The sequence below is a fragment of the Salvelinus fontinalis genome, chromosome 2 (assembly GCF_029448725.1).
Source record: "Salvelinus fontinalis isolate EN_2023a chromosome 2, ASM2944872v1, whole genome shotgun sequence".
Classification (NCBI taxonomy): Eukaryota; Metazoa; Chordata; class Actinopteri; order Salmoniformes; family Salmonidae; genus Salvelinus; species Salvelinus fontinalis.
Genome location: NC_074666.1, coordinates 9,491,091 through 9,507,983, shown reverse-complemented (window position 1 = coordinate 9,507,983; position 16,893 = coordinate 9,491,091). Strand labels below are relative to the sequence as shown.

The window sequence follows — 16,893 nt, the reverse complement described above, 5'->3', positions numbered from 1 at the left end:
GGGTGTAGCTAGCAGGCAGGCAGGCAGCCCCATATAAATGACAGAGAAGTCTCTCTAAATGGATAGGTTTTGATTATGGGCCTGCTGCTCCATGCACACTACAAGCGTCACTGCTCTCTGACACACAGTAACAGTGTGTGTATCTATCAGTCCCGAAACAGCTCCAATATGTTGGTACATGTATGTCGTTTACGACCCCAGAGGGTAGGAATGATGTGGATGTGCATGCTGATCCTAGCACGCTCTTGGGTCTAATATTACCCAAGCACAGCGGGGATAACCTGCCATAAACAACATAGCTATGTGTATGATAGAATGATTCTATAAACTTTTATGCAAAAGTGTAAAGGCATTTCTTTTTAAATCTAATACGACTCTTTTCTCCAGAAGGATTCAGTAGCTTAGATGCATCCTCTGTGCTCATCTTCAAAAAAACAAGGTTGGCTAATCTTATAAATCACAACCCTCGGTCAAACATAGTTCAACATCAAACCAGTGTTACAGCTGTTGTCAGGCATGCCTACAGCATGGAGATGAACTGGAACAACACACCACTGAGAAAAACAAGAGTGAAGGTAGAAAAACATTCGCCATGGATACAGTTACTGTTCGAAGTTATAGCATTGGAATCATCGACAGCGAGAATGAATGGTGTTAATCAAGGAACAATTGAGGCCTGAACAAATATACTTGACTCTAAAGAATAATCTCAGCTAAAGCTAAACTTTCTTTGCTTTCAGCTCCATGGGGAAGGGTTTTCTCTGGCGGGGCAGTGGGGGGTGGTGGGTGACTGACGAGCAACCCTAGTTGGGGGTGGGAAATGGTTTCCGGGAGTGGGTGGTGGGGGCAGTGATGTAAAGTACTTAAGTAAAAATACTAGAAAGTATTTGTACTTTACTATTTATTGTGGCAGCCGGCAGGGAGGGGTGAGGGGACTGGCAATTGAGGAGAGATATCTTGCAGGTAGCTGGCTCCACCCCTAAACCTTATATGGACTTCCTGCCCCAACAAGGAAAGGCTGTGTGTCGTTAAGCCAGGGGGTGTTTGGGGATAAAGGAGCCTGCACAAAGGAGGTGAGAGACGAGATGTAGAAGAGATGTATGACGTGTGAGAGAAACGAGAGCAAAATCTGTGTGATTGCCCGTTGTGACCTGGACTGTCGGACTAGCCCCCCCGATCTGGCGGTCTCACTAAACACACATGCTTTGTAAGTAAATTATGTCTGAGTGCTGGAGTGTGCCCCTGGCTATCAGTCAATTTTAAAATCAAGAAAATGATGCCTTTGGTATGTTTAATATAAGGAATTTGAAATTATTTATACTTTGACTTTCAATACTTATGTAAGGATGTACGATGAGAGTCGGGAAGCAAGTTCAGGGAGTGAATACATTTAATAAATGAACAAAACACGAACAGCGCACCGACATGAAACAGATACAAGAACAATGACGACTTGGGAAGAAACCAAAGGGAATGACATATAAAGAGCAGGTAATCAAGGAGGTTGGGGTGGAAACATGGTGGCTGAGTGGGGTAGGGAGAACGGGATGAGGGGTTGGGGGTGGAGACATGGTGGCTGGGGGGGGGTTGGGGGAACGGGATGGGAGGTTGGGGGTGGAAACATGGTGGCTGGGTGGGGTTGGGGGAACGGGATGGGAGGTTGGGGGTGGAGACATGGTGGCTGGGTGGGGTTGGGGGAACGGGATGGGAGGTTGGGGGTGGAGACATGGTGGCTGGGTGGGGTTGGGAGAACGGGATGAGGGGTTGGGGGTGGAGACATGGTGGCTGGGTGGGGTTGGGGGAACGGGATGGGAGGTTGGGGGTGGAGACATGGTGGCTGGGTGGGGTTGGGGGAACGGGATGGGAGGTTGGGGGTGGAGACATGGTGGCTGGGTGGGGTTGGGAGAACGGGATGAGGGGTTGGGGGTGGAGACATGGTGGCTGGGTGGGGTTGGGGGAACGGGATGGGAGGTTGGGGGTGGAAACATGGTGGCTGGGTGGGGTTGGGGGAACGGGATGGGAGGTTGGGGGTGGAGACATGGTGGCTGGGTGGGGTAGCTGGAATGGGATGGGAGGTTGGGGGTGGAGACATGGTGGCTGGGTGGGGTTGGGGGAACGGGATAGGAGGTTGGGGGTGGAGACTTGGTGGTTGGGTGGGGTAGGTGGAATGGGATGGGAGGTTGGGGGTGGAGACATGGTGGCTGGGTGGGGTTGGGGGAACGGGATGGGAGGTTGGGGGTGGAGACATGGTGGCTGGGTGGGGTTGGGGGAACGGGATGAGAGGTTGGGGGTGGAGACATGGTGGCTGCGTGGGGTAGGTGGAACGGGATGAGAGGTTGGGGGTAGAGACATGGTGGCTGGGTGGGGTTGGGGGAACGGGATGAGAGGTTGGGGGTGGAGACATGGTGGCTGGGTGGGGTTGGGGGAACGGGATGGGAGGTTGGGGGTGGAGACATGGTGGCTGGGTGGGGTTGGGGGAACGGGATGGGAGGTTGGGGGTGGAGACATGGTGGCTGGGTGGGGTTGGGGGAACGGGATGGGAGGTTGGGGGTGGAGACATGGTGGCTGGGTGGGGTTGGGGGAACGGGATGGGAGGTTGGGGGTGGAGACATGGTGGCTGGGTGGGGTAGGTGGAATGGGATGGGAGGTTGGGGTTGGAGACATGGTGGCTGGGTGGAGTTGGGGGAACGGGATGGGAGGTTGGGGGTGGAGACATGGTGGCTGGGTGGGGTTGGGGGAACGGGATGGGAGGTTGGGGGTGGAGACATGGTGGCTGGGTGGGGTTGGGGGAACGGGATGGGAGGTTGGGGGTGGAGACATGGTGGCTGGGTGGGGTTGGGGGAACGGGATGGGAGGTTGGGGGTGGAGACATGGTGGCTGGGTGGGGTTGGGGGAACGGGATGGGAGGTTGGGGGTGGAGACATGGTGGCTGGGTGGGGTTGGGGGAACGGGATGGGAGGTTGGGGGTGGAGACATGGTGGCTGGGTGGGGTTGGGGGAACGGGATGGGAGGTTGGGGGTGGAGACATGGTGGCTGGGTGGGGTAGGTGGAACGGGATGGGAGGTTGGGGGTGGAGACATGGTGGCTGGGTGGGGTTGGGGGAACGGGATGGGAGGTTGGGGGTGGAGACTTGGTGGCTGGATGGGGTAGGTGGAACGGGATGGGAGGTTGGGGGTGGAGACATGGTGGCTGGGTGGGGTTGGGGGAACGGGATGGGAGGTTGGGGGTGGAGACATGGTGGCTGGGTGGGGTAGGTGGAACGGGATGGGAGGTTGGGGTTGGAGACATGGTGGCTGGGTGGAGTTGGGGGAACGGGATGGGAGGTTGGGGGTGGAGACATGGTGGCTGGGTGGGGTTGGGGGAACGGGATGGGAGGTTGGGGGTGGAGACATGGTGGCTGGGTGGGGTTGGGGGAACGGGATGGGAGGTTGGGGGTGGAGACATGGTGGCTGGGTGGGGTTGGGGGAACGGGATGGGAGGTTGGGGGTGGAGACATGGTGGCTGGGTGGGGTTGGGGGAACGGGATGGGAGGTTGGGGGTGGAGACATGGTGGCTGGGTGGGGTTGGGGGAACGGGATGGGAGGTTGGGGGTGGAGACATGGTGGCTGGGTGGGGTAGGTGGAATGGGATGGGAGGTTGGGGGTGGAGACATGGTGGCTGGGTGGGGTTGGGGGAACGGGATGGGAGGTTGGGGGTGGAGACTTGGTGGCTGGATGGGGTAGGTGGAATGGGATGGGAGGTTGGGGGTGGAGACATGGTGGCTGGGTGGGGTTGGGGGAACGGGATGGGAGGTTGGGGGTGGAGACATGGTGGCTGCGTGGGGTAGGTGGAACGGGATGAGAGGTTGGGGGTGGAGACATGGTGGCTGGGTGGGGTTGGGGGAACGGGATGAGAGGTTGGGGGTGGAGACATGGTGGCTGGGTGGGGTTGGGGGAACGGGATGGGAGGTTGGGGGTGGAGACATGGTGGCTGGGTGGGGTTGGGGGAACGGGATGGGAGGTTGGGGGTGGAGACATGGTGGCTGGGTGGGGTTGGGGGAACGGGATGGGAGGTTGGGGGTGGAGACATGGTGACTGGGTGGGGTTGGGGGAACGGGATGGGAGGTTGGGGGTGGAGACATGGTGGCTGGGTGGGGTAGGTGGAATGGGATGGGAGGTTGGGGTTGGAGACATGGTGGCTGGGTGGAGTTGGGGGAACGGGATGGGAGGTTGGGGGTGGAGACATGGTGGCTGGGTGGGGTTGGGGGAACGGGATGGGAGGTTGGGGGTGGAGACATGGTGGCTGGGTGGGGTTGGGGGAACGGGATGGGAGGTTGGGGGTGGAGACATGGTGGCTGGGTGGGGTTGGGGGAACGGGATGGGAGGTTGGGGGTGGAGACATGGTGGCTGGGTGGGGTTGGGGGAACGGGATGGGAGGTTGGGGGTGGAGACATGGTGGCTGGGTGGGGTTGGGGGAACGGGATGGGAGGTTGGGGGTGGAGACATGGTGGCTGGGTGGGGTAGGTGGAATGGGATGGGAGGTTGGGGGTGGAGACATGGTGGCTGGGTGGGGTTGGGGGAACGGGATGGGAGGTTGGGGGTGGAGACTTGGTGGCTGGATGGGGTAGGTGGAATGGGATGGGAGGTTGGGGGTGGAGACATGGTGGCTGGGTGGGGTTGGGGGAACGGGATGGGAGGTTGGGGGTGGAGACATGGTGGCTGGGTGGGGTAGGTGGAATGGGATGGGAGGTTGGGGTTGGAGACATGGTGGCTGGGTGGAGTTGGGGGAACGGGATGGGAGGTTGGGGGTGGAGACATGGTGGCTGGGTGGGGTTGGGGGAACGGGATGGGAGGTTGGGGGTGGAGACATGGTGGCTGGGTGGGGTTGGGGGAACGGGATGGGAGGTTGGGGGTGGAGACATGGTGGCTGGGTGGGGTTGGGGGAACGGGATGGGAGGTTGGGGGTGGAGACATGGTGGCTGGGTGGGGTTGGGGGAACGGGATGGGAGGTTGGGGGTGGAGACATGGTGGCTGGGTGGGGTTGGGGGAACGGGATGGGAGGTTGGGGGTGGAGACATGGTGGCTGGGTGGGGTAGGTGGAATGGGATGGGAGGTTGGGGGTGGAGACATGGTGGCTGGGTGGGGTTGGGGGAACGGGATGGGAGGTTGGGGGTGGAGACTTGGTGGCTGGATGGGGTAGGTGGAATGGGATGGGAGGTTGGGGGTGGAGACATGGTGGCTGGGTGGGGTTGGGGGAACGGGATGGGAGGTTGGGGGTGGAGACATGGTGGCTGGGTGGGATTGGGGGAACGGGATGAGAGGTTGGGAGTGGAGACATGGTGGCTGCGTGGGGTAGGTGGAACGGGATGAGAGGTTGGGGGTGGAGACATGGTGGCTGGGTGGGGTTGGGGGAACGGGATGGGAGGTTGGGGGTGGAGACATGGTGGCTGGGTGGGGTTGGGGGAACGGGATGGGAGGTTGGGGGTGGAGACATGGTGGCTGGGTGGGGTTGGGGGAACGGGATCGGAGGTTGGGGGTGGAGACATGGTGGCTTTGTGGGGTTGGGGGAACGGGATGGGAGGTTGGGGTGGAGACATGGTGGCTGGGTGGGGTTGGGGGAACGGGATGGGAGGTTGGGGGTGGAGACATGGTGGCTGGGTGGGGTTGGGGGAACGGGATGGGAGGTTGGGGGTGGAGACATGGTGGCTGGGTGGGGTTGGGGGAACAGGATGGGAGGTTGGGGGTGGAGACATGGTGGCTGGGTGGGGTTGGGGGAACGGGATGGGAGGTTGGGGGTGGAGACATGGTGGCTGGGTGGGGTTGGGGGAACGGGATGGGAGGTTGGGGGTGGAAACATGGTGGCTGGGTGGGGTTGGGGGAACGGGATGGGAGGTTGGGGGTGGAGACATGGTGGCTGGGCGGGGTTGGGGCAACGGGATGGGAGGTTGGGGGTGGAGACATGGTGGCTGGGCGGGGTTGGGGGAACGGGATGGGAGGTTGGGGGTGGAGACATGGTGGCTGGGTGGGGTTGGGGGAACGGGATGAGAGGTTGGGGGTGGAGACATGGTGGCTGGGTGGGGTAGGTGGAATGGGATGGGAGGTTGGGGGTGGAGACATGGTGGCTGGGTGGGGTTGGGGGAACGGGATGGGAGGTTGGGGGTGGAGACTTGGTGGCTGGATGGGGTAGGTGGAATGGGATGGGAGGTTGGGGGTGGAGACATGGTGGCTGGGTGGGGTTGGGGGAACGGGATGGGAGGTTGGGGGTGGAGACATGGTGGCTGGGTGGGGTAGGTGGAATGGGATGGGAGGTTGGGGGTGGAGACATGGTGGCTGGGTGGGGTTGGGGGAACGGGATGGGAGGTTGGGGGTGGAGACTTGGTGGATGGGTGGGGTAGGTGGAATGGGATGATAGGTTGGGGGTGGAAACATGGTGGCTGGGTGGGGTTGAGGGAATGGGATGGGAGTTTGGGGGTGGAGACATGATGGCTGGGTGGGGTTGGGGGAATGGGATGGGAGGTTGGGGGTGGAGATATGGTGGCTGGGTGGGGTTGAGGGAACGGGATGGGAGGTTGGGGGTGGAGACTTGGTGGCTGGGTGGGGTTGGGGGAACGGGATGGGAGGTTGGGGGTGGAGACATGGTGGCTGGGTGGGGTTGGGGGAACGGGATGGGAGGTTGGGGGTGGAGACATGGTGGCTGGGTGGGGTTGGGGGAACGGGATGGGAGGTTGGGGGTGGAGACATGGTGGCTGGGTGGGGTTGGGGGAACGGGATGGGAGGTTGGGGGTGGAGACATGGTGGCTGGGTGGGGTAGGTGGAATGGGATGGGAGGTTGGGGGTGGAGACTTGGTGGCTGGATGGGGTAGGTGGAATGGGATGGGAGGTTGGGGGTGGAGACATGGTGGCTGGGTGGGGTTGGGGGAACGGGATGGGAGGTTGGGGGTGGAGACATGGTGGCTGCGTGGGGTAGGTGGAACGGGATGAGAGGTTGGGGGTGGAGACATGGTGGCTGGGTGGGGTTGGGGGAACGGGATGAGAGGTTGGGGGTGGAGACATGGTGGCTGGGTGGGGTTGGGGGAACGGGATGGGAGGTTGGGGGTGGAGACATGGTGGCTGGGTGGGGTTGGGGGAACGGGATGGGAGGTTGGGGGTGGAGACATGGTGGCTGGGGGGGGTTGGGGGAACGGGATGGGAGGTTGGGGGTGGAGACATGGTGGCTGGGTGGGGTTGGGGGAACGGGATGGGAGGTTGGGGGTGGAGACATGGTGGCTGGGTGGGGTAGGTGGAATGGGATGGGAGGTTGGGGTTGGAGACATGGTGGCTGGGTGGAGTTGGGGGAACGGGATGGGAGGTTGGGGGTGGAGACATGGTGGCTGGGTGGGGTTGGGGGAACGGGATGGGAGGTTGGGGGTGGAGACATGGTGGCTGGGTGGGGTTGGGGGAACGGGATGGGAGGTTGGGGGTGGAGACATGGTGGCTGGGTGGGGTTGGGGGAACGGGATGGGAGGTTGGGGGTGGAGACATGGTGGCTGGGTGGGGTTGGGGGAACGGGATGGGAGGTTGGGGGTGGAGACATGGTGGCTGGGTGGGGTTGGGGGAACGGGATGGGAGGTTGGGGGTGGAGACATGGTGGCTGGGTGGGGTTGGGGGAACGGGATGGGAGGTTGGGGGTGGAGACATGGTGGCTGGGTGGGGTAGGTGGAATGGGATGGGAGGTTGGGGGTGGAGACATGGTGGCTGGGTGGGGTTGGGGGAACGGGATGGGAGGTTGGGGGTGGAGACTTGGTGGCTGGATGGGGTAGGTGGAATGGGATGGGAGGTTGGGGGTGGAGACATGGTGGCTGGGTGGGGTTGGGGGAACGGGATGGAAGGTTGGGGGTGGAGACATGGTGGCTGGGTGGGGTAGGTGGAATGGGATGGGAGGTTGGGGTTGGAGACATGGTGGCTGGGTGGAGTTGGGGGAACGGGATGGGAGGTTGGGGGTGGAGACATGGTGGCTGGGTGGGGTTGGGGGAACGGGATGGGAGGTTGGGGGTGGAGACATGGTGGCTGGGTGGGGTTGGGGGAACGGGATGGGAGGTTGGGGGTGGAGACATGGTGGCTGGGTGGGGTTGGGGGAACGGGATGGGAGGTTGGGGGTGGAGACATGGTGGCTGGGTGGGGTTGGGGGAACGGGATGGGAGGTTGGGGGTGGAGACATGGTGGCTGGGTGGGGTTGGGGGAACGGGATGGGAGGTTGGGGGTGGAGACATGGTGGCTGGGTGGGGTAGGTGGAATGGGATGGGAGGTTGGGGGTGGAGACATGGTGGCTGGGTGGGGTTGGGGGAACGGGATGGGAGGTTGGGGGTGGAGACTTGGTGGCTGGATGGGGTAGGTGGAATGGGATGGGAGGTTGGGGGTGGAGACATGGTGGCTGGGTGGGGTTGGGGGAACGGGATGGGAGGTTGGGGGTGGAGACATGGTGGCTGGGTGGGATTGGGGGAACGGGATGAGAGGTTGGGAGTGGAGACATGGTGGCTGCGTGGGGTAGGTGGAACGGGATGAGAGGTTGGGGGTGGAGACATGGTGGCTGGGTGGGGTTGGGGGAACGGGATGGGAGGTTGGGGGTGGAGACATGGTGGCTGGGTGGGGTTGGGGGAACGGGATGGGAGGTTGGGGGTGGAGACATGGTGGCTGGGTGGGGTTGGGGGAACGGGATCGGAGGTTGGGGGTGGAGACATGGTGGCTTTGTGGGGTTGGGGGAACGGGATGGGAGGTTGGGGTGGAGACATGGTGGCTGGGTGGGGTTGGGGGAACGGGATGGGAGGTTGGGGGTGGAGACATGGTGGCTGGGTGGGGTTGGGGGAACGGGATGGGAGGTTGGGGGTGGAGACATGGTGGCTGGGTGGGGTTGGGGGAACAGGATGGGAGGTTGGGGGTGGAGACATGGTGGCTGGGTGGGGTTGGGGGAACGGGATGGGAGGTTGGGGGTGGAGACATGGTGGCTGGGTGGGGTTGGGGGAACGGGATGGGAGGTTGGGGGTGGAAACATGGTGGCTGGGTGGGGTTGGGGGAACGGGATGGGAGGTTGGGGGTGGAGACATGGTGGCTGGGCGGGGTTGGGGCAACGGGATGGGAGGTTGGGGGTGGAGACATGGTGGCTGGGCGGGGTTGGGGGAACGGGATGGGAGGTTGGGGGTGGAGACATGGTGGCTGGGTGGGGTTGGGGGAACGGGATGAGAGGTTGGGGGTGGAGACATGGTGGCTGGGTGGGGTAGGTGGAATGGGATGGGAGGTTGGGGGTGGAGACATGGTGGCTGGGTGGGGTTGGGGGAACGGGATGGGAGGTTGGGGGTGGAGACTTGGTGGCTGGATGGGGTAGGTGGAATGGGATGGGAGGTTGGGGGTGGAGACATGGTGGCTGGGTGGGGTTGGGGGAACGGGATGGGAGGTTGGGGGTGGAGACATGGTGGCTGGGTGGGATTGGGGGAACGGGATGAGAGGTTGGGAGTGGAGACATGGTGGCTGCGTGGGGTAGGTGGAACGGGATGAGAGGTTGGGGGTGGAGACATGGTGGCTGGGTGGGGTTGGGGGAACGGGATGGGAGGTTGGGGGTGGAGACATGGTGGCTGGGTGGGGTTGGGGGAACGGGATGGGAGGTTGGGGGTGGAGACATGGTGGCTGGGTGGGGTTGGGGGAACGGGATCGGAGGTTGGGGGTGGAGACATGGTGGCTGGGTGGGGTTGGGGGAACGGGATGGGAGGTTGGGGTGGAGACATGGTGGCTGGGTGGGGTTGGGGGAACGGGATGGGAGGTTGGGGGTGGAGACATGGTGGCTGGGTGGGGTTGGGGGAACGGGATGGGAGGTTGGGGGTGGAGACATGGTGGCTGGGTGGGGTTGGGGGAACAGGATGGGAGGTTGGGGGTGGAGACATGGTGGCTGGGTGGGGTTGGGGGAACGGGATGGGAGGTTGGGGGTGGAGACATGGTGGCTGGGTGGGGTTGGGGGAACGGGATGGGAGGTTGGGGGTGGAAACATGGTGGCTGGGTGGGGTTGGGGGAACGGGATGGGAGGTTGGGGGTGGAGACATGGTGGCTGGGCGGGGTTGGGGCAACGGGATGGGAGGTTGGGGGTGGAGACATGGTGGCTGGGTGGGGTTGGGGGAACGGGATGGGAGGTTGGGGGTGGAGACATGGTGGCTGGGTGGGGTTGGGGGAACGGGATGAGAGGTTGGGGAAGGAGACTTGGTGGCTGGGTGGGGTAGGTGGAACGGGATGGGAGGTTGGGCGTGGAGACATGGTGGCTGGGTGGGGTAGGTGGAATGGGATGGGAGGTTGGGGGTGGAGACATGGTGGCTGGGTGGGGTTGGGGGAACGGGATGGGAGGTTGGGGGTGGAGACTTGGTGGATGGGTGGGGTAGGTGGAATGGGATGATAGGTTGGGGGTGGAAACATGGTGGCTGGGTGGGGTTGAGGGAATGGGATGGGAGTTTGGGGGTGGAGACATGATGGCTGGGTGGGGTTGGGGGAATGGGATGGGAGGTTGGGGGTGGAGATGTGGTGGCTGGGTGGGGTTGAGGGAACGGGATGGGAGGTTGGGGGTGGAGACTTGGTGGCTGGGTGGGGTTGGGGGAACGGGATGGGAGGTTGGGGGTGGAGACATGGTGGCTGGGTGGGGCAGGTGGAATGGGATGGGAGGTTGGGGGTGGAGACTTGGTGGCTGGGTGGGGTTGTGGGAACGGGATGGGAGGTTGGGGGTGGAGACTTGGTGGCTGGGTGGGGTAGGTGGAATGGGATGGGAGGTTGGGGGTTGAGACATGGTGGCTGGGTGGGGTTGGGTTGGGGGAACGGGATGGGAGGTTGGGGGTGGAGACATGGTGGCTGGGTGGGGTTGGGGGAACGGGATGGGAGGTTGGGGGTGGAGACATGGTGGCTGGGTGGGGTAGGTGGAACGGGATGAGAGGTTGGGGGTGGAGACATGGTGGCTGGGTGGGGTTGGTGGAATGGGATGGGAGGTTGGGGGTGGAGACATGGTGGCTGGGTGGGGTAGGTGGAACGGGATGGGGGGTTGGGGGTGGAGACATGGTGGCTGGGTGGGGTTGGGGGAATGGGATGGGAGGTTGGGGGTGGAGACATGGTGGCTGGGTGGGGTTGGGGGAACGGGATGGGAGGTTGGGGGTGGAGACTTGGTGGCTGGGTGGGGTAGGTGGAACGGGATGGGAGGTTGGGGGTGGAGACATGGTGGCTGGGTGGGGTAGGTGGAACGGGATGGGAGGCTCAGGGTGGAGCCCCTTTTTTCTTGTTTATATACAACTATGTTGTATTTCTTACTGATTGATTTGTTCTTTCATTTGAGTGGCAGCCTACAGGTACGAACCAAAAAGAACTAAACAAATAAACATTTGGTCCCCCCCAAAAAGTGGAAGTCAAATGCATTATTTGGGGGTTGAATGAATGAAAAAGAAAACACTCGTATCTTGATTAGATAAGAATTCACCCCCCTGAGTCAATACATGTTATAAACACCTTTGGCTGTAATGAGTACAGCTGTGAGTATTTTGGGGTAAGTCTCTAAGAGCTTTGCACACCTGGATTGTATAATATTTTCCCATTATTATTTTCCAAATTCTTCAAACTCTATCAAGTTGGTTGTTGATCAATACTAGACAGCCATTTTCAGAGTCTCGCCATATATTTTCAAAAAGATTTAAGTCAAAACTGTTACTAGGCCACTCAGGAACATTCAATGTCTTCTTGCTAAGCAACTCCAGTGTAGATTTGGCCTTGTGTTTTAGGTTATTGTCCTACTGAAAGGTGAATTTGTCTCTCAGTGTCAGACTGAAGCAGACTGAACCAGGTTTTTCCTCTAAGATTTTGCCTGTGCTTAGCTCCATTACGTTTCTTTCTATCCGGAAAATCTCCCCAGTTCTTGCAGATGACAAGCATACCCTATAACATGATGCAGCCATCACCATGCTTGAAAATACAAAAAGTGGTACTCAGTGATGTGTTGTGTTGGATTTGCCCCAAACATAACACTTCGTATTCAGGACAAAAAATTAATTCCTTTGTCACATTTTTTGCAGTAGTACTGTAGTGCCTTGTTGCAAACAGAATGCATGTTTTGGAATATTTTTAGTCAGTACCGGTTTGCTTTATTTCACTGTCATTTAGGTTAGTATTGGGGATTTACTACAATTTTGTTGATCCATAATCAGTTTTATTCTATCATAGCATCAAACTCCATAACTGTTTTAGAATTGTAATAAAATAACAAAAAAAATAAAGAGAGAGAGAGAGCCAGAGAGAGAGAAACAGGAATAGAGAGACAGAGATAGAGAGAGGGAGGTGGGGAGAGATGGAGAGAGGGAGGTGGGGAGAGATTAATAGATGGGAGACGGATAGAAAGACAGAGAGAGGGAGAGAGATGGATAGAAAGAGAGAGAGATGGATAGAAAGACAGAAAGAGGTGGATAGAAAGACAGAGAGAGAGAGATAGATGGATAGAAAGAGAGCGAGAGAGATGGATAGAAAGACAGAGAGAAAGAGAGATGGATAGAAAGACACAGAGAGAGAGAGAGAGATAGAGAGAGAGATGGATAGAAAGATGGATAGAAAGATGAAGAGAGAGAGATAAGATGGAGAGAGAGAGAGAGAGAGAGAGAGAGAGAGAGAGAGAGAGAGAGAGAGAGAGAGAGAGAGAGAGAGAGAGAGAGAGAGAGAGAGAGAGAGAGAGAGAGAGAGAGAGAGAGAGAGAGAGAGAGAGAGAGAGAGAGAGAGAGAGAGAGAGAGAGAAAAAGAAAAACAAATTGAGCTTTGAAGGTTAGAGGGACGTGAGTGAACAATGTAACATGCTGACCAGACCTGACACGTCGCGTGTGCGAGCATCACAAAATAAATGTAGAAATCCATGTTATTCAATTATTGCACCCACACTGCTCGCGCGCGCCAACGAGCGTCTGCGATGCCAAGGGCTAAAATAGAACTTTCTATTTCTGACGCAGATTGCACTGAAAGTCATGCCTCTCGCATCTCCCCATTGATTTATAGAAGCCGGTACCCACGTGCCATCTCCTCATTGGTTATACCCACGTGGGTGATTGAATGACGAACTGTTTTGCTGGTCGTTGTGGTAATACTATGAAAGTTTAGATGCCAATCACCATATAAGTTCAAAGATGAAAAAGCCTGGAAGGAGGACAGATGACTAGAAACGATTCGGTTGGCCGTTTTATGTGTGGATTAATTGTCGGAGTAGAGGATCTTGTACATTTCAGGTAAAATAACAACTCAATGTTTATATCCCAGGACAAATTAGCTAGCAACAGCAAGCTAGCTAAATAGGACAAATTAGCTAGCAAGTGCAAGCTAACTAGCTAAATTGCCGTACATGTTTAATGCTTTTCGACCTGTCCCCAAATTAATGTAATTGGCTCAGAGTTTTTTTATTTTATTTTAACCTGCGTGTCGTGATCGCGTTTGGTGTAGGGGACAAAATACATTTATGCACGATAGCGCACGATGGTGCACGCGCGTAGCCGGTTTGGGTTCCGTGTAAGAATCCTCTCTTGTTCAGGGTGTGTGATAATTAAGCAATAAGGCCCGAGGGGGTGTGGTATATGGCCAATATACCACGGCTAAGGACTGTTCTTAACCTGTTTGGGCTGCAGGGGCAGTATTGAGTAGCCGGATAAAAGGTGCCCATTTCAAACGGCCTCGTACTCAATTCTTGCTCGTACAATATGCATATTATTATAACTATTGGATAGAAAACACTCTCTAGTTTCTAAAACCGTTTGAATTATATCTGTGAGTAAAACAGAACTCATTTTGCAGCAAACTTCCTGACAGGAAGTGGAAAATCTGAAATCGATGCTCTTTTCTAGGGCCTGCCCATAAAGGTCCTTGATATTTATTAGAATACATGCACTTCATACGTCTTCCACTAGATGTCGACAGGCAGTGAGAGAAGAAATGGAGTGTATAACTTGATCTGGGGTCGAATAAAAGCTCTCGGCATGACGTGTCACCAGTTTCCTGTTTTCTGGAGAGCGTGTGAAGGGACCTGGTTTTGCCTTCTGATAAGCTGTCGTTATAGACGACTAATATCTCCGGCTTTGATTTTATTTGATACATGTGACAATATCATCGTAAAGTATGTTTTTTCAATATAGTTTTATTAGATTATTGAAATTTATTCGGGACGTTAGGCGTGTTGCGTTGTGTGCCTTTGTTCAGGAAGGAGAGCTTCGCGCTACTTTGCTAGCTTTCCGTGCTAATTGACTGGAGAAGAGGACATTCTAAATCCAAACAGCGATTGTTCCCGACAAAGGACCCCTTGTACAACATTCTGATGAAAGATCATCAAAAGTAGGACCCATTTTATGATGCTATTTCATATATCTGTCGAACATGTGAAATAGTCGTTTGCGCCCAGATTTTGGGTACTCTCTCGCTATACCTAAGCTGGATGTCGTAATGAAGTTATTTTTAGAATTCTAACACGGCGATTGCATTAAGAACTAGTGTATCTATCATTTCCTATACAACATGTATTTTTTTAGTAACGTTTATGTATAGTTATTTGGTCAGAATAGTTGAGTGCCATAAAAATATCCGCACATTCTGGGAAAAAGATGCTACGTTAGCACAATGTATAACCACTGATTTCAGCTCTAAATATGCACATTTTCGAACAAAACATAAGTGTATGTATAACCTGATGTTATAGGACTGTCATCTGATGAAGCTTATCAAGGTTAGTCAAAAATTATATATCTTTTGCTGGTTTATTCGCTATCGCTAACGTGCCTATTGCTATCGCTAACATGCCTTGATGAATGAATGCGGTAGTGTGGTAGGCTATTGTAGTAAGCTAATATAATGCTATATTGTGTTTTCGCTGTAAAACACTTAAAAAATCGGAAATATTGTCTGGATTCACAAGATGTTTCTCTTTAATTTGCTATACACTATCAATCTTTCAGAAATGTTTTCTGATGAGTATTTAGGTATTTGACGTTGGTGTCTGTAATTACTCTGGCTGCTTCGGTCCTATTTGTGACGGTAGCTGTGATGGTAGCTGCAATGTAAAACTGATTTATACCTCAAATATGCACATTTTTCGAACAAAACATAGATTTATTGTATAACATGTTATAAGACTGTCATCTGATGAAGTTGTTTCTTGGTTAGTTTGGTTGGTTCTTGGTTAGTTAGGTTGGCTTTGTGCATGCTACCTGTGCTGTGAAAAATGTCTGTCCTTTTTCGTATTTGGTGGTGAGCTAACATAAATATATGTGGTGTTTTCGCTGTAAAACATTTGAAAAATCGGACATGTTGGCTGGATTCACAAGATGTTTATCTTTCATATGCTGTATTGGACTTGATAATGTGTGAAAGTTAAATATTTCTAAAAAATATATTTTGAATTTCGCGCCCTGCACTTGAAGTGGCTGTTGTCATATTGTGCCCGGCTTCGGGCTTGCAGCCAGAAGAAGTTAACCACGACACAATGCGGAGTGCCTGGTTACAGCCCTTAGCCGTGAGATGCCTTATTGCTATTATAAACTGGTTACCAACGTAACTGGAGCAGTAAATACATGTTTTGTCATACCCGTGGTATACAGTCTGATATACCACAGCGGTCAGCCAATTAGCATTCAGGGCTCGAACCACCCAGTTTATAATAGTGCATAGTACATGTTAGGGCATAGGCTATATCCAACAAGTCAAACAGACAGTGATGCTGGCGTTCCAACATTTTCAGTCTCCTTTCACTATTTTTCTTTCATCCTATGCTGGTCTGACGATAAATCAGGGCTTGGCCGACAGCCCCCTGAAGGCATTGCACAGGATACCGCCCATCCATGTGAGAGAGAGATGGGGACGTTGGGAGAGTATGTTTGTGTCCTAAATGGCACACTATTCCCATAATAGTGCACTCCTTTTGACCAGAACCATTCCCTATGTAGTGCACTACATATACATAGGGAATAGGGTGCCATTTAGGACACAGATATCATCATGTTCTTTTATGGCTCTGTACTCTGACTAACTCTGAGTGTGTGTAGCCCTGGGGCCCAGCATGGGTTATTACTACTCCTCCCCAGCCCTACTCTACCCTATCATGGGCTGGGCCTGCGTGGGACGCTCTGTGATGGCACCTTCTGTAGGAATGACAGGACAGAGAATGACCCCCGGCCAATATTCAGAGCTGTTGTTGTCTTTATAGGATAATAATGCTTACTATTTTCACTTTGACTGGGGCAAGCTGAAGCTACGATCTTCAGATATCTAAGCCAGACATCTGACTTGAGGCGAAATAACCTTTCTAATCTCACCAGACCCTTTGATTAGTGTATATGAAGGAAGGAAATAATCGCTCCGGTGCCCCATTCATAATGTAATGTCATAAGCATGTCATAATGCATAAAGCCTTCCCTGGTCTACTGTGAGATTATCAGTGGTGTGCTGAGATACTGTCACTCACATGGACACACATTCATATACACATTCACTTATAAATGTATATATTATCTGTATAAATTTGTTTATAGAAATCACTGGTGACTCACCGTCTGGTGGCTGCGGTCACAGTAGCGCAGCCCGAAGAAGTCTGTCTCTACCAGCTTCACATGGTCCAACACAAAGTCCAGCACCACCGAACCCTTAGTAGACTTCTGTGGAACACAAAGTGTTTTGGAACTCAGTGTCTGAGTCACAGGCAAACGTGTTCCCATGCAAAGACATCAAGTTGATGTCAGTGTTTTTACTTATGGAATATAAACTGGATAGATTTCACATTATAGCTATTAATGCATTCTGAGGCAACAGGCAAAGTATTCTGAAATACCATGGTGGGCTTCTGTACTGACAGTCATGTTTTGAAGAATAAATAGCTTCAACGATATATGGCATATACAATATAGCTCTTATT

At 55.3% G+C, this 16,893-nt stretch overlaps 1 protein-coding gene across 3 annotated transcripts in view; it reads right to left on the bottom strand.

Moving 5' to 3' along the window:
- Positions 1-16,893, bottom strand: part of LOC129811448 (band 4.1-like protein 4) — a 119,078-nt gene that overhangs the window by 65,379 nt on the left and 36,806 nt on the right. For all 3 annotated transcript variants that reach the window (XM_055862755.1, XM_055862764.1, XM_055862772.1), the window contains exon 3: positions 16,532-16,636. In XM_055862755.1, the coding sequence (XP_055718730.1) occupies positions 16,532-16,636 (105 nt within the window). The remainder of the gene's footprint in view (positions 1-16,531; positions 16,637-16,893) is intronic.